At 41.4% G+C, this 16,394-nt stretch overlaps 1 protein-coding gene across 3 annotated transcripts; it reads left to right on the top strand.

Moving 5' to 3' along the window:
• The first annotated feature begins 7 nt into the window (after positions 1-7).
• On the top strand, positions 8-15,732 carry LOC117471807 (zinc finger protein 821). Of its 3 annotated transcripts, none has more exons than XM_034117040.1 (6): positions 8-109; positions 9,121-9,252; positions 9,395-9,513; positions 11,349-11,447; positions 12,315-12,481; positions 14,009-15,732. In XM_034117040.1, the coding sequence occupies exons 1-6, from the start codon at positions 106-108 to the stop codon at positions 14,937-14,939; spliced, it is 1,452 nt and encodes a 483-aa protein (XP_033972931.1). In that variant the 5' UTR covers positions 8-105; the 3' UTR covers positions 14,940-15,732. The 3 variants fall into 3 exon arrangements, with proteins under 3 accessions (XP_033972931.1, XP_033972930.1, XP_033972929.1); XM_034117039.1 differs by lacking the exon at positions 8-109 and adding an exon at positions 2,958-3,337 and having other exon boundaries at positions 9,398-9,513; XM_034117038.1 differs by lacking the exon at positions 8-109 and adding an exon at positions 2,959-3,337.
• Positions 15,733-16,394: the final 662 nt, after the last annotated feature.

Genomic DNA, 16,394 nt, shown 5'->3' with positions numbered 1-16,394 from the left:
GCGCGGACAGAGTGTATCATCCCCGTACAGTAACGATAGCTTGTAGATGAGGACTTCTCCAGTCTCTGCAAGATACATCTGATATGCCAGTGCTCACTGGACACCATGGGTAATAGTTGAATTATGTATTCATGATAAGAGATGTATCTAAATTGCTGTTAATGCTGGTGATAATTTGCTTGTCGTTGTCTTGCTAGTAAGCTTGTTCTCGCCACTGACTATAAAAGGCTAACGTGCGGCTTGTTATCTTTAGCTAGCTAGCTAATGTTATCTAATTGATCTTATAAGCCTATTGGCTCTCTATTAATTCTACTAATCGTGTGTAACGTGGCTTTAAATCTGAGCTCAACCGCATGCTGTCTGTCGCTAACATTGAAAAAAAATGACAAGATGAGATTATTTTGTTGAGATGGCAGTATTTTCTCTTAACCCTGCGGAAGAATACATTTTTACCCTGTCAATGTCGTGCTGCGGTCCGTTTACTCGTGGCAGTCAGTGATGACGAACACATGAAATGTTATGACATTAGCAGTCCATGGTTTGGAGCGCCACCTAGTGGTAATGTGCTGTCTAAGGAAGTGCATCGTAGGTTGGGCTTGATGTACTGTATAGTTTGTTTAGTGGTTGGAGAAGTGTTAAGAACTGTTATTAAGTAAAAGCACTAATACCACGAATATATGTTGTAATAGTGGATTGTTACTATTGATGCAGTAACATGCATTTTGTAGAGAGTTGAAATAGTGCTAATTACATTGTTTTGTATACTGCTAGGTGGTTATATTAGCTGTATAACAATGCAATGCATGCGACTCATTAATTTGTGTTGTTGTTTTAAAAAGTGCAGTATTTCTCTCTGAAACCTAGTGGAATGGAAGTAGTAGTAGTAGATTATTAAGATAAAATAAGATTTGATTTACTTTATTGATCCCAATTTGGGAAATGTTTCAATCATAGCAGCATTTAAACAAAGCATTGCACATAATGTGAAAATGAAAAAGAGTAGAAAACAAACATACATATAAAATATAAACATTACAACAGAACTAAAAAGTAAAATATATACATATGGACATTGAAAGATACACATTTGTGGACTATCTGTCAAATAAACACAATGTAAGATTGTAAGAAGTAAAGTATCGCTAAACTACACTTGTATGGAGTACTAAGGATCACATATTGTCAAATTGGGTCTGTTTTTAGATGAATTGGGATCAAATGTCACAAAATTGAATGGGAGTAACTTAACAGTTAGCTATAATCAATGATGAATCAACAACAGCGATAATCAAAAGGCTTTTACCATAAGCATTGGTTTAAAAAAAGGATATGAGTCCTTGTTATGATTCTAAGATCAATAGCAGTGATTGGGATATCATGTGAAGACTTTGGTTGAGCCTTTTTTTCATGTATTCACATCCCTGCTGTCATATAACTGTCCGAGAACATAGTTCCTGCTGGTTAGGAGGTCAGAGTTGGTAATTACCCCATTAAATGATAATAGTTTGTTTAAAAATGTGATGCCAATTTTCATGTGCAATGCGTTCATTCAATTTGGCCTTCTTCTTGAATAAATGCTATATTTTGTTAAGCCTCATTTTGCACAGCACTATTGTCAGTCCTACCTGCAGACTTTAGAGTGTATTAATCAACACTTCATTAAACACACTATGTTTATACAGGTGTACGCACCCATTAAGTCACTTTTTTTATATTTTTGAATAGCCAGCCCATAGGCTTATCATCTGAGTGAACAAACAACACGCCTATCAGCGTTATTTCACTCTAGGCGCCTTTATAATACAGTAGGAATACAAAGTTAGGCACATAACTTTGCTGTGTCAATCTTGAAAATATTGCTGAAAGGGTCCAGACTTATTCAAACCATAACCTTCATTATCTGCCGATAAGACACAGTCGGTATATGTATATTTTAGATGATAAGGGACAAAATGTTGCAGTTCAGAAATACCAGAGATATCTTTGTGGTCATATAGAGGCAGTGTCGTCTTTGGGCTATTTGTCCACCAGAGAGCACTGACAAGTTCGATTTTCAAGTGTAAAATGTCCTGCCTACAATTTGATCACAATCATCATGACCAAGTTAACGGATCATTATCAAACATCTTTGTGTGATGCGTATAGTTGAAACAAATTTAAGTCTATTATTTGTCATCAGATATATTGTTGGTGCATGTTGGTAGAGCTTTATTTGATACATTTGTGTAACACAAAACATCTGCTTTTTTCTTTTTTAATGTTTATTTAAAACTATGACAGGATACTGCTTCCTGTTGCGTTCTGTGCCTGGTTGTCATGAAGATGAATCCGCTGACACTGCAAGCTCATTAGCTGTTATGGGTTTAGGATTTAGCACTTTTGAGACTTGTAAAAGCAAAGTATGAATGTTAATTTCTTATTTATAAAAGTAGTTTGGCAAAAAGGGACACTAACTACTATCCTATTTGTTATACATCTACTTGCAGCTAATGCAAATGTCCAAAATAGACTACTTTCATTTGGGACTAATTTAGATTAATTTAGACACTGAAATATGTGGTCACGTGGTCACCCCCGAATATCTGTAATTTGAAAGAAAAGCAATCAGATTAATTTTAAGATTTCTCTTTACTGTAAAAATAAATAAAATTGTGGCAAAATGTTTGTTTTTTTTCTACTTCATTTAACAATTTTTCAATTCTTTCAAAGATATCAGAAAAAGGCACATCACATCAGTGGTCATTTAAAATAATCAAATTACTCATTCTGTTTTGTGTTTTCAAATTGAAGTCCACATTTTATACGATTGAGGTAGTATGTGGTAATTGTTTGTAGTTTCTCACCACCGTCGTTTTTTTTTCTTCTCCCACACAACCTGAACGCACCACAGTATCTTTAGCATGAACTCCTCATCGTCTCTTCATATCCCACAATCCTGTTCGGTGTGTCTTCGCTGCTAGAGATCAGCTGAGCGTCGCTGCAGTGAGTCCAGCGGCTCGGGTCCGCTCGGTGTCTCTCTGTTCGGGCTTGGACATCTTTTAAAAAACACTGATCGACCGGAGACGGGGATTTATATTTTACCGGCCGCAAGAATGTGACTCTTTCATGTATCCGGTTTTTGGTTTTTAACTCCGTAAAATGGTCCGCTGATCGAGTAGAGGAATTGATCACGTTTTTTTATTTATTTATTAGTATTTCGTTCCTCATCTGTCCCCTCAGTGCGGAAAACACCTGGACCGGTCTCAGGGAAACCGTGCGGGGTTAGGAGGAGATTCCAGGGTTTTTACAATATATAATATGTCCAGGCGAAAACAGAACAATCCCTTCAAAGTTGACTGTAGGTATTCCAGGTATTGTTATTTATCCATGTCACGTCCGTTATCCGTATGCACATCTGCCGTTTGACAGGAATAGGTTGAACTATCATTGTTTCTCTATCGGCATTAACAGCGCTCCAGTTGCCTTCTTCATGTCCGCTGTAGCTTGTAATAGATTCATGCAGATGCGTTAAACCAAAGCAAGCCTTCAGCTGACATACCATCACATACTCTTATGCATATACACAGTGTATTGTTTTAGCAGCTGATGTTCAAATGTTATACATATGTTATTTAGTCATAAAAAAAAGCACGTCTTCTTGTTAGTGGTTGTGATGGATATGATACTTTGATTTGCAGTTTGTTTGAGAATGCAGCACATTCGTTTGTTTCCCATTCCTCTTAATTTTTCCAAGTGGTTGCATTGATATAGCTACACGTGTATGATCACTAAAAAAACTGAAATTAAGTAAGTGCACAGCAACACTCATTGTCTAAATCAAACTCTAGGTAAATGCAATAGAATACAAAAATAAATGATTAGTTATTGTATTTTTTTTTTTTTACTTGGATTAGCATATCAATGGTAATACTTAAATTCCTTGAAAGTGTCTGTCATTATTTTTGACAAATTCGACAATTGATATTGATAATGTGTTATTGTACTCATCACCTTGATTTCCTTTTAAATTGTGCAAAGTTTCAGATGCATGGTGGGGGGGTAGTAGCTTATATCACTATTTGTATGTCTTGCTAGAAGACTGGTGCGAAAGAAGCCCTGTGATGGTGTCTTTCTTCATTTCAGAGCTTTGGGCTAGTAATATCTCTGGGTTTGGTTTTAAGCTGTCATTTAGAGAAAAAAAAACATGTCGGGATTTGATAAAAGGCAGATCTGTAGTGAACCTCAATAGCATATTGTAAATGCTGATCAGAAGGGACAAGCATTTCTGTTTCACACTGCATGCTGTCAATTTATTTGATCTGACATCTCAGTTCCAGCACATGATGACACGAAAGCAATACAAAGCATTAGAGTTGAAACCATTAAATTATTAATTGATTAGTCGATTCACAAGGACAGAAATTGGTAGCTATTTTGATAATAAGCTTAATTATTTGAGTTTTAATCAAATGTTCAAGTACTTTCTGGTTCCAGCTTTTCAAATGTTTGAATATGGAAGATTAGTCCATAATAAAAAAAATTGCATTATTTGCAGCCACGTCAAGCACACAAGCTATTTCAAATCTGTGCACTTGCCCTGCACTTTAAGATGACAGTTGTTGATGAATGTATGTTGTGTCCTTTTCTACAACTTAAGAATGAGATGTATAAAGTATTAATTGCTACTATAAGTTTTGTTTTGACTAACATTACATTATTACATTACATTTCATTTAGCTGACGCTTTTATCCAAAGCGACTTACAATTACCGATTACAGGGACATTCTCCCTGGAGTAACTAAGGGCTAAGTGCCTTACTCAAGGGCACACTAGTGGTGGTGTTCCAGGCAGGATTTGAACTCACAACCTTCCGATCTTCAGCCCACCTCACTATCCATTAGACCACCACCACCATTACCCCTACCCATCTCTGTTTGTATGCATAGCTTACCCACATATTGCCAGTGGCACTAGGCTGAACTAAACAATTTTACATTTGAATGAAATATTGCCGTACAAATTTGGAAAAGTTAACTTTAATCAAACTAAGAAATACCTGGGAGACTTCGGATATGAATAACCTGCCAGTGGCGTCCCTCGCTGTGCTCCCCCCCCCCCCCCCCCCCCCACCCCCCCCCCCCCCCCCCCCCCCCCCCCCCCCCCCCCCCCCCCCCCCCCCCCTTTTTGGTGTACACCATGCTGACTTCTTGAACACGCCTCGGTCCACAGTAGGGGATTGTCTAGTGTAATCTTCTGAAGTTATGTATGCTGCAGCCCTTCTTTCTAAACATAGTTTGTTTAAACTGCTGTTGAAATGCATCTCGCGACTGCAGTAATCCCTGCAGGCTAATGGGCTCATTTGCTGCTCTGTAGCGCTTCTACAAGAGTCAAGAGCGGGAGCTGAACCCCTCAGGAGGGTCTGGAGCAGTGTAATGCTGGCATGTGTTAGTGCACTGCTCCTCATGCTGTGACAAATTCCAAGACATTTTGGGGATTTGACAAGCTGTACCTCCCGCTGTGTCACTGTAGTGCGAGTTCTGGCACTGTGTTCTGCACGTTGACTCTCCTCTGCTCTGCCTTGATTGTTTTACCTGTCTTGTCTTGTGAGCTATGAATTGTATGCTCAGAGCTGTCCCCCCCGAGAGAGTCAGAGCAGAGAGACAGACTGACAGACCAGACAGGCAGGGAGACAGTCTGACAGGCAGGCGGGCTGCCATACACCCACACACACACACACACACACACACACACACACACACACACACACACACACACACACACACACACACACACACACACACACAGGGAATTCCAGACAATAATACAACAGGGCTGTCTGTCTAGCTTTGAGTTCCTCCTTGAGTGTGATGTATAACAACAGCATTGTATAAAAGTTAATAAGATCTGAAGGTGGTGTATGCTTTATGGAGAGAAGTGGCTTTGTCCTTGAGGCTGACAGTTTATAGACAGTTAAAGCGCATGTAAGCCTTTTACTGTAAACATTCAGAAAAACTTTGTTTCTCCAAGCATGTTTTCTCCCAAGTTAGCTCAGCACAAATGTTTCTTGAACATCTGTGATGGCTTTGAGCTTTCACACTGACAGTGGGGCTGTATTAAAATCCCAATAGGAATGTCAATATTACTTTTCAGTTTATCAAGGAGGGGCACTTAGGTATATATCAGGGGCCACACGTGGAAATCTTCTGCGAATAGAAAAATGGTTAATCCCTTTGCCACCTTCTTCGTAACATTATCTCATCAGTTAATTAGAGTGAGAATTGATCATATGTCTGGACCACCATCCTCGCTGTCCTGCGTGTGTGGGTGTGAGAAGATGCAAGACAGGGGCCCCAGTACTTCCTGCAGATTCAGACAATGTTGTGTGTCTGCATGTGTGTGTTTTTGGTGTCTGAAAAGAAGAAGGAGGGGGCTTTGAATTCAACAGGACCCCCATTGCTTGGTGTTTGAGTAGAGTTTTGGCATTCTGTCTTTTGTCTGTTTTGTTTTGAGCACTGCCCCTCCACCCCCCGCTGCCACCCCCCCCCCCCCCCCACCACCACCACCACCCTCCTCTCTCCCTCTTCTGTGTCTGTTGGCTGATGAGTTTGTCTCTTTGTCTGGATTCAGTCAGACACTGCGTCACCTCCTGCCTACAGACACACAGACTCAGAGATAACATCACAGTGGCAGAGACTGAGGGAGGGAGGATGGGGGAGCGAGGAGAGACAGATGTACAGACAGAACCCTAGCAGTGGGGGGATGGGTATCTCTCACACATCAATCATTGGCTATGCGCCGTGAAGCCAGCTTGTTGTAGTAGTTCATAGTTCAATACTCAGACCCACTCTACCAGTGCTATTGAATGCTTGGATTTCAATGGGAAAAGGCAAGGGCCCAAAGTGCGTTCACATACTAACTTCTCGCCAGTAGTGAAACAGTAGAATGACAAACCTCAAGAGTGTACCTCTGTATTCCTCTTGGAGAGAGAGAGTGTGTGTGTGTGTGCGCAATACCTCAGAATTGTGACGGGGGCTGTAATTACTTGTGTCAGTCTCAGGTAACTCAAGTCAGGATCTCTCTCCCATCTCTGATCTGAGATAACAGGGATAGAAGACACAGGGGAAGAACATTAGATTTAAGATGCCATTAATTTTATCTGCAGTGGGATGTTCTTGTGTGCATGCCAGAGAAGCTTTCAACAGAACTGTCTCCAATGAAGCTGTGTTGGCAGTTAAATACAGGTTTGCTCAGGGTCAAGTGTGATAATGGAACTAGTGCAAGATTTCTTTCCAGAAACCTAAAACCAACAAAACGTAGAGTGGCATCACAAGGAGTTAATTGAGCCACATATTATCTTCAGGGTATGAAGCGTTATCCTCCCCCTCAGAGCTGATGGTATAGATATGGAAGTAGTCAGAGCTACACACAAGCAGGGAGGACAGAGGGCGAGCCAGGCTGTTCAGTGTGTGGGTGGTACTGAGAGAGAGCGAGAGAAACACACGGAGCAGCAAGGCAGCTAGCTAGGGGAAAAGAGTGCAGGCTGCTTCCCCCGTGGGACTGCAGCATGGCTGTGGAACAGAGCTAGCATGTCTCTGCAAGTGTATATGTGTGTGAAAAAGTGGGGGTTGGGATGCAAATTAAGCTAATGTGTGTGTGCACATATATGTCAGTGGGCTCTGGCTTAGCATTCATTATGTTTCAGTGTGGGGTTGTTGATATAAAAGCAGCCAAATCGGGGAAAAATACATTCTTGTAGTGCTCATTTTAAGTGGAGCCCAAAAATCTCCCCCAAAAAAAGTAGAATTGTATAAATAATTCACTATCTGGCACAGTGTTTTTTATTTCGTGGGTGGACTATGCTGTTCTGATGATAGGTTCCACTTCCTGTCGCCGCCATTTTGTATTATTGTAATAATTTCTACCATTGTATTATAGGAAAGTGTTCTGAGACGCTCTTTGTATGTGAGTGGACAAATCCTGAACTGTGAGCTGTAGGCGAAGCACTAGTTTGGAAAAAGTCATACCTTCTTGTGGTATGCCCTGACAGTAGATGCTGTCTCTTTGTACAGTGTGTTGCTATGGAGATAAAGCAATCATGCTGCATACATTATATGGGTGAAAAGGTGGATATTCTATTCTTAAAACAGACGCAATTCATTGAAATATAAATATTCTAATCAACATATCTTTGGAAATCATGTTTTTGGTGAACCCAATCCCTCAGGGAGGTCCTGCCACCATGGTGCAAAGTCATACTAGCGTCTGTCGGTCTGTAGACACACTTATGTTCTCCCTGCATGGTTCACTGTGTGCAGGAAATTGTAGTTTATTTTCATACAAAGACAAGCTTGAACAACGTGAAACTTGATAGACGGGCTTGGTGTCTTATTCATGTCCTCCTCACCTTTTGATGCACATGCAAACATAAAAAACTATTATTATTTCCACATCTTTAGCCTGTCCCACTGGTTTCAACTGCAAAACTGACTTGCAGTTCCTGGAATTCTATTATTGATTGGTGGAAACATTCATTCATTGTTATTTCAACGACCAATACCAAGGCTCTTCTTAAACAGAGACATGTTTGCACCAACCAACTCTACTATGTCGTCAGCATTTGATCTGAGGGTCTTAAATATATATTGTGATGTAATTCTTGAACACCAACTGTACTGTAGACAATCACAGCACTTTTTCTCATTGACGCAAAAGCAAAAGAAGTTCCATGTTGAATATTGCTCATTTGTTCTTATAGACCCAGAGATGTTAATGCATAGATACCACATGATGACAAAATTGCTGATGTCAGGAAACTCATATTGTCTCATGGCCCCTTAGCTGTTCTGAAATCAATGTAAACCACTTCCCCCTGTGGCACATTGTTTTTTTTAAACTGTAACTATATATACCTGGCTATATGTAATAAAATAGGCCAAAAAAAATTGCAATCATCAAAATTGCAATCATTCACTGAAAACATATAGTCATTCTTCGCCAATTAAATGAGTTCTCCTTTAGCTGAAGCTAAGCAGCAAATCATAATTAAGGACCGTAAATGTTACTTTTATAAACGGTCATATTCTGCACCCACATCAGTTACCCAGGTTTGTTACTGACTGAGGCTTTCCTTCTCTCTCCAGGGCCATTTCACACTTTAGGCATCACAGGACTTCAGCACACTATTAACATGGACGGCAGGGACGAATTCACCGAAGACAGTGAATGCTGCAGCAACAACTCCCAGGAAGTACAAGAGCAGGATAGCATCTCAGGTAAAGGATGAAGGGCCAGGGGAAGGGGAGCACTGGAGGGACTCTGTGGGACGTCCTGGGACTGAGGGGTGTTAGTGAGAGTAAGCCCTGCTCTGTGTTCTGTTGTCTGTCTGTATTGATAGGGATGTGTTTGCCTCCATAGAAGACAGCGATAGTGACCTTGACAACCACGGTGAAGACTCGTCCTCCAACACCTCCGCTGACGACCACATGTCCACCAAGAGAACGCAGTGCCGCCTTCAAGGAGCGGGGGTCAAAGAGGTGAGGGAGGGGGGCAAATCCTGGTTCAAAGTGGTATTGTTTATGCCTTTGACAGTATTTTAAAGTGTCTAGTTTAAATATATGTTACAATATAGGCCTTCACTGTACTGAGAGGTTGGTGGTGTTGCTGCATGTACATACAAACTCACAGAGAGCTATATTATTGACATGGATCGGATCTGCTCTGTGTCACAGTTTAGGGGCCTAGCTTCCATTTGGGAAACATGGCACATCACATGTGGCATGACTGTTGGCTGTGAAAATGTAGAACTTAATAATCTCTCATCCCCCAGCAGTGCCTGAAACAGCAGTTGATGTGAATATTAATTTGGATATGGATCTGTGTAGGAAAACATACCACTGTATTTGATGGGTTTTGCTTAAGTTACTGCGCAAGTATATCGTATTTTACTAACTGTGGATTCACAGATAGTGAATATTAAGTTATATTAGATTCAAGAATGGCAGAAAATGCTGTTTTCAATCATGGATCTTTTCTGTGTTCTTTGTCATATTAAACTGAATATCTTTAGGATTTGGACTCACAAAACAGGACTTATAAAGACATCACCTCAGGCTTTGAAAAACGTTGATGGACATTTGCCACGATGTTTGACATTTATTGGACCAAACCAATAATTGAGAAAATACTTAATTAGCAAATGAATCAATACAATTAAAAATAATCTGTATTTGCAGCCCTCGTTGCATACATGTTCATGCTAAGAAGAAAAGCAGATCTTTTGAATGAATTACTTTGGGTATAGAAAGTAACAGGAAGTACTGATATCTCGTACATCTGACATTTACACAATGTTTCCTTTTCATCAGACCATCCGTTAAAACAGTGAAACACAAACTGTGTTTCAAGAAGTTGTACGGCAGTGTGCAGATATATATTCAAGCTCTTGTTTTGACCATAAGATCTTTATTTGTTAAATCATCTTCAACATCTTGATCGTTAGGTTTATATCAAATTGGTATAAGAGGTATTTATAAGTAGCAGGAACCATCTCTGTAGTCTGTGGGATGTGACAACTTGTGACAAAGTATCCGCCTACGCAATAAAGAAAATGGCAAGCACTTTAGTTTAATGGACTTGAACAGAACACCCCTGGTATCAGCCAATATGTTTTGTGCGCAGACCTTCTGTTTGAAAATGTCATGCATTTCAGCTTGTGTGTGAGTCACATCTGTGACAGCACACAGCATCAAGTCACTGTTAATGAATCACTGGGGTTTGTGGGAAATGTTGCTTAATCACGCTCTCAACACATCTCCATATACCACTTGTAGAAACGCTCCAGCTAGAAACATAAAGTGAGAAGTGACTCCACAAAGAAAAATATGTGCCGTGCTTTTAAGAATCCATCGTGTTATGTTTATAATCAGTTGTCAGCATACTAAGTTCCAAAGAGGAGGATGTACTTTGCTTTTGAATTGTAATACGTTACACATTACTAATGACTTCCTGGCATTTATTGACTTTGCTAATACATAGCTGAAAACAGCAGAAACACAGCTGAAAAGTGCCTAACAAGTTCAAGATGGCAGTGCAACCGTCATCAGAGTTCAAAACAGATTACTGCCAATTTATATATTAAAAGTATTTCAATATAACTTGAATTAAGATCAATCTGAGCAACAGAAAGACTGTTTTATCCAACATATAAGCTTTTTACCCACAGAAAAATGTTTGATTGTAATTCCATTTCATTTCCCCTCTCTTGTTGTTTTATAATGTAAACTTGTTACATGAAACAGGTTGCTCCTCGTTGTTCATATATCAATGATTTTTCTCCTGACGTGTTTTTAATGGTGCTTGTTTTCTTCAGGAGAGCGAGGAAGGGGGAGACAACTGCATCAACTTTGTGTGTCCGCTCTGCTCGCTGGACTTCAGCAGCCCTGAGAAGCTCATCTCCCATGTCTACCAGGTGAGAACAACACTGTCTCGATTGTCCTAATATAGTACAGAGCCATGGGACAAAACAGCTTTCCACCCCTCATTCCAGTCTGTTTCTATAAGCTGGAGGTGGGCTGTAACCTTTAAAGCCCCCAAGTGACTTCCAGCATCAGTACAGCACTCGACTGTATGATATAGTGCTTACTATGTCATGTGACTGCCTAGGAGTCTCACACTTCATTCATTTTACAGGACTCTACACCTTTCTCTGTCCTTTGTTTATGTGATCACTTAATATTCAGGAGCTGAGTTATACCTTGCAGAATGCTAACACTCAACCATGTTCATATCTTTTTGCAAATGGCGGGCATTTTGTGGTTGTTGTTGCTAAAGATGCTATCAGATGAGTGTAATGTTGAGCAATTACCACAGCGTCTCCCTCGGTCTGCATTCTTGGCACTGAAGATCATATTTGAATGCTTCTCAAATAATTGTATTTCTAACATATTTAAATGTTTTTATACTCGTAGACTTTATTAAAAAAAAGGTTAAGCAGCATTAGTGTTCAATTTAGAGCACTAATTAAAAAAGCATTGTGGAAGTTCCCAGGATTTTCAACAGCATTTGTGATAAAATGCCAACTTAACATGCTTATATCATGCAGATTACTGTACAAAACGCTCCCATACCATCAAATAAGATTATTATTTTGACCATTCCTTAAAATAGATTTGATACGAATAATATACACATTTTCAATATTTGATGAATTTGAATAATTCACTATCTACAGTTTAAAATATGTTGAATGAGTCCATTCATTTTGTATGTGGTGTACTTTAAATGTCCTCTTCTTTCCCAGTTCAATGTTCTGATCTTGTTTTGCTGTCGTTAACAGCACACGAGTATGATGAGCAGCAGTAAGAGCTACGTGTGCCCGGTGTGTGGGCGCGCCCTGAGTTCGCCTGGCTCGCTCGGGCGCCATCTTCTCATCCACTCCGAGGACCGCCTGTCCAACTGCGCTGTCTGCGGGGCGCGCTTCACAGACACCAACAACTTTGACAGGTTTGGCTCATCTCCATAGAATCTCTTGTCTTTAATCCCCATTGCTTTCATATTTAAAAATAAACCATATATTTAGACGTATTATTATTATAGCCCCAAAGTGTTTCTATTTGATTTTAAATTAATTACATCTCTATAGAAAATTACGCTGTTCTATGTCAAAAATGTTAGGTCAGTTGCTTCCAAGTAAATTAATTAATAATGAATTAATAATAAGTCATAAAAATCAATAATTCAAAATGCAGTTTTACGGTTTTGCTGCTGCTCTTTTCTATAGATCTTTAAACCTTTCAACAAGATCTAAGGGTTCAGTACGCTTCAGATTATTTATCAACCTACTACAAAGGCAGCAGACCTCACTGATTTAGCACGAGGAACTATTTTAAATAGCGCAGTAAAAATGTTTTATATAATTGTTAGAATTTGTTAGAAATCCTTGAAAGACGTAAGTAGGTTTTAATTAAAACATTTGGATGGAACTAAGTATTTGATAAAAGGTGTAGAGAACTTTCTGAAAATGAAGTGATAATTAGTCTTACATTCAGCATGTTCCAACACAATGGAGCTATGCTTCTCAAAGTAAGAGATCAGGCAGGAGGCAGAGCATGAGGGATGAATATAATTAGTACTGCTTTGACAGATTTAATGGAAGTAAACATGCAAGTTGCTTAGCAACTACCATTATGTTTCAGATTTGGACAGCACTGGCAAGGTCAGGACATGTAATCTAAAATGTAATGTGAAAAATCACGACCTATAATTATAGACCTATACTTATAGTCAGATGTAACTGCAAATAAAACACCATAAGTATAAACTGAGCGCTGATGGTGATGGAGTGTATTTATATGAGCTGTGAATAAAGGAAGATTTAAAGCACCTGTTGGGAAGATGTGTTATACGGTAGCAGTATGCTAAACTCCTCTCTTAGTTAAACGCAGGTCACGAGACATATTGCCTACCTCATCTCTCTGATAAATAGTTGGGAAAGCATCAGAACAGGATGAAGCCAGAATAACTTGAGTCTAAGAATATATAACCATATGGACCAGGTGGTCCTAACAAGCTGTTGGCATGAATACAAGCAGAAAATGTAAAGTGTATTTTTTCTCATTTATATTGCAAGCTGAATATTCCAAACAATACAAGCTGTTATTCAACAAATCGTTGTATTTATCAGCCTTTGATGCAGACTGGTGATAGTAACTAGGATACAGGACTTAGAACAGAATTGATCAAAGAGAGCAGCAAATGTGCCCTGATGTGCCTTCAGAGCTGAATATGAGCAAAGAAATGGAGAAAATAAAAAACAATAACATCAAATTCACCTTTTTAAGCTGTATAAATGTAATTATAGAATTGTGTCAACTGAGGCAAGTGAAAGAAAACACACCAACATAAAAGGATGCAGTAATCAGGACATCAGATTAAGAAAGGAGAACATATATATCAGAGCCTAATGCTTCTTAGAAAGCCTCAAGGCACAAGTAAGCAGCTATTTATTTATTTACTGTGTTGTTTTCTTAGGGAGAAGCTGAAAGATGTCATCGACACCTCCAGGATGGATCTGATGGACGGGCGGGACACGTGCTCCATGTCCCTCTCCAGCAGCCCCATGAACAGCCCGGACCACGCAGCAGGGCCCAGCCCCAGCTCCTGTCAGGGCCCCCCCCCCTGTCAGGCCCCTGACCCCAACATGTGTCAAGCCCATCGCACCTGCCAGGCTCCAGACCACCACCCCAGCCAGTGCCACGGCCCCCGACAGTGTCAGGGCCTGGGACCCTGCGCGGGCTCTGACCAAGGACCCTCCTTTCCCTCTCTGCCCGACAGCCTCCTCTCGGACGGGCCCTCACTGGGGTCCATCCCCGACGCTCTGAACTCCTCCCCTCCAGGCTTCCCTCCCATCTCAGACATCCTGAGCCCCATGCCGGTGTATCCCGCCGGAGTTCTGCTGGTGTGCAACAGCTGCATCGCCTACCAGCAGCTGATGGAGGCTCAGTCTCCCATGCGAAAATGGGCCCTGCGTAGGAAGAACGAGCCCGTGGAGGCCCGCATGTATCGACTGGAGCGCGAGCGCACGGCGAAGAAGAACAAGCGGGCGTGCGAGTCGGAGGACGAGAGGGAAGTCAGGAGGCTGCGGGACCGCGAGGCCAAGCGCATGCAGAGGATGCAGGAGTCCGAGGACCAGCGGTCGCGCAGGCTGCAAAGAGACAGGGAGGCCATGCGCATGAAAAGAGCCAATGAGACACCGGAGAAGAGGCAGGCCAGGCTGATCCGAGAGAGGGAGGCCAAGAGGATCAAGAGGCGGCTGGAGAAGATCGACCCCGCCCTGAGGACACAGATCGAGCACGACCCCGCGGCCATGGCTGCCCTCACAGCAGACATGAGTCTCTTCCAGTTCCCATGCCCCATGCCGGTCCCTTCCATGGATAACGGTCTGTTCATGAAGATGCCCTAATGGCGGGAAAACATCGGGCCTCTAGCAGCGCCTATAGCCGCTTTCACACCAAGTACTTAGCCGGTACTTGTCCCCGGTACTTGTTCCCCCCGAACTCTTTAGTCCCTCGAACTGTCCTAGTAGATCGCGTTCTCACCGGAATAAGTCCCTGAGGGAGGATTAGGCAAATGAAGCCGCTGACGTCACTTCTTCTTCTTCTGCTTTGGGTTCACAAAACCTTTCGGAGTTTTACGGGGCGTGGTTTGTAATTCGCCCAGCCAATCAGAAATTGTTAGTGTGGCCGACACACCCACGAACCATTTCCTCCTCAGGAAAGTACTACCTCTCTAGCAGGGACTATCTGGGGGTGCAAAGGTTTGCGTGAACTAGGGACTAGTTCCAGACCCTTTTTGGTGTGAAACCAAATCTCCCCCCCTATCGGCCTAGTTCGGGGGGGAAAGTACTCCGGTGTGAAAGCGCCTATTAACTCTGCCCTCTGGTCACAGTGAACCATTCCTCGCTGGTTTACCTCCAGCTTCTTCTGTGTCGCACAGACTAACTGCTTTGTTGAATACAGCAAAAACGTTTTCAATTTCTAATTTATTACAGTATAGAAAGCCTTGGGAACAGGGTTGAGAATGTTTCATATTGTATGGATGAGAGCATGTTGTAAAGAGATTTATCTGTTGGTCAGTGGGCTGGCAGTTAACATAGTTCATTCTAGTAGGAGCAGTTGTACTTCCTTTGATGGGGGAAAAAAAGAGTCTTTTTGCACATGGACCTTCAGTGACAGGAGTGGGGACTTTGTAGCCGCAGCCCCCCCCCCCCCCCCCCCCCCCCCCCCCCCCGGTACTCCGCCAGCCCAGTGACTTGGGTTTACTGGTAGCTACACCTCTCTCTCTCTTTCCAAGTTGCCGCCCTGGGAAATTCATATTCAGTCAAACTCTTCTACCTCAGCTGTCTCGTGGCTTACTGCGCTCCACCTCCAAGCTTCCAAAGCTCTTCATGTACTGGACAGAGGGTCTGGGATGTTTCCCACGATAACAGTGTTTCGTTGATCACTCAGGCAATTTTATAGGACACAAACATTCACTGGAGCAACTGATTTAAAATCACAGCAGTTCCACATTTCCCAGGTTTGATAGAAATGCTACTTCACAGGAAATTGAATGTTTTGTCCTATTGAACACGCCGAGTGTGGAGCACCATTCCCCCTCGCCTCCTGAGTCGTACAACTTGATGCATTTGTCTCTTTACATTTGCAAATATTTTTCCCTACGTCGTTACACTCCAAATATTATGCCAATGTCATTTCTTTTTTTTTTACCTTTTCTGTTACAAAGCTTTTCCAAGGCTCATAAAACTTCCGTCTGTGCTGCTGTTATTGTACTGTACAATACATTAGTTACCTCTTATATATTTCCACATTAAGGAATAATGTGCTAAAATGTTCCATCTAGTGTTCACAATGTTCAT

Source organism: Trematomus bernacchii, unplaced genomic scaffold (genome assembly GCF_902827165.1).
Source record: "Trematomus bernacchii unplaced genomic scaffold, fTreBer1.1, whole genome shotgun sequence".
Classification (NCBI taxonomy): domain Eukaryota; kingdom Metazoa; phylum Chordata; class Actinopteri; order Perciformes; family Nototheniidae; genus Trematomus; species Trematomus bernacchii.
This window is presented reverse-complemented; position numbering and strand designations above follow the sequence as displayed.

Bases quoted from the DNA above. Each gene is read 5' to 3' on its own strand.
- LOC117471807 (XM_034117038.1), top strand. From the start codon at position 3,298: ATGTCCAGGCGAAAACAGAACAATCCCTTCAAAGTTGACT. The intron at 9,253-9,394 runs GTAAAGGATGAA...TTGCCTCCATAG, and splicing joins AGAGCAGGATAGCATCTCAG to AAGACAGCGATAGTGACCTT. The intron at 12,482-14,008 runs GTTTGGCTCATC...TTGTTTTCTTAG, and splicing joins GACACCAACAACTTTGACAG to GGAGAAGCTGAAAGATGTCA.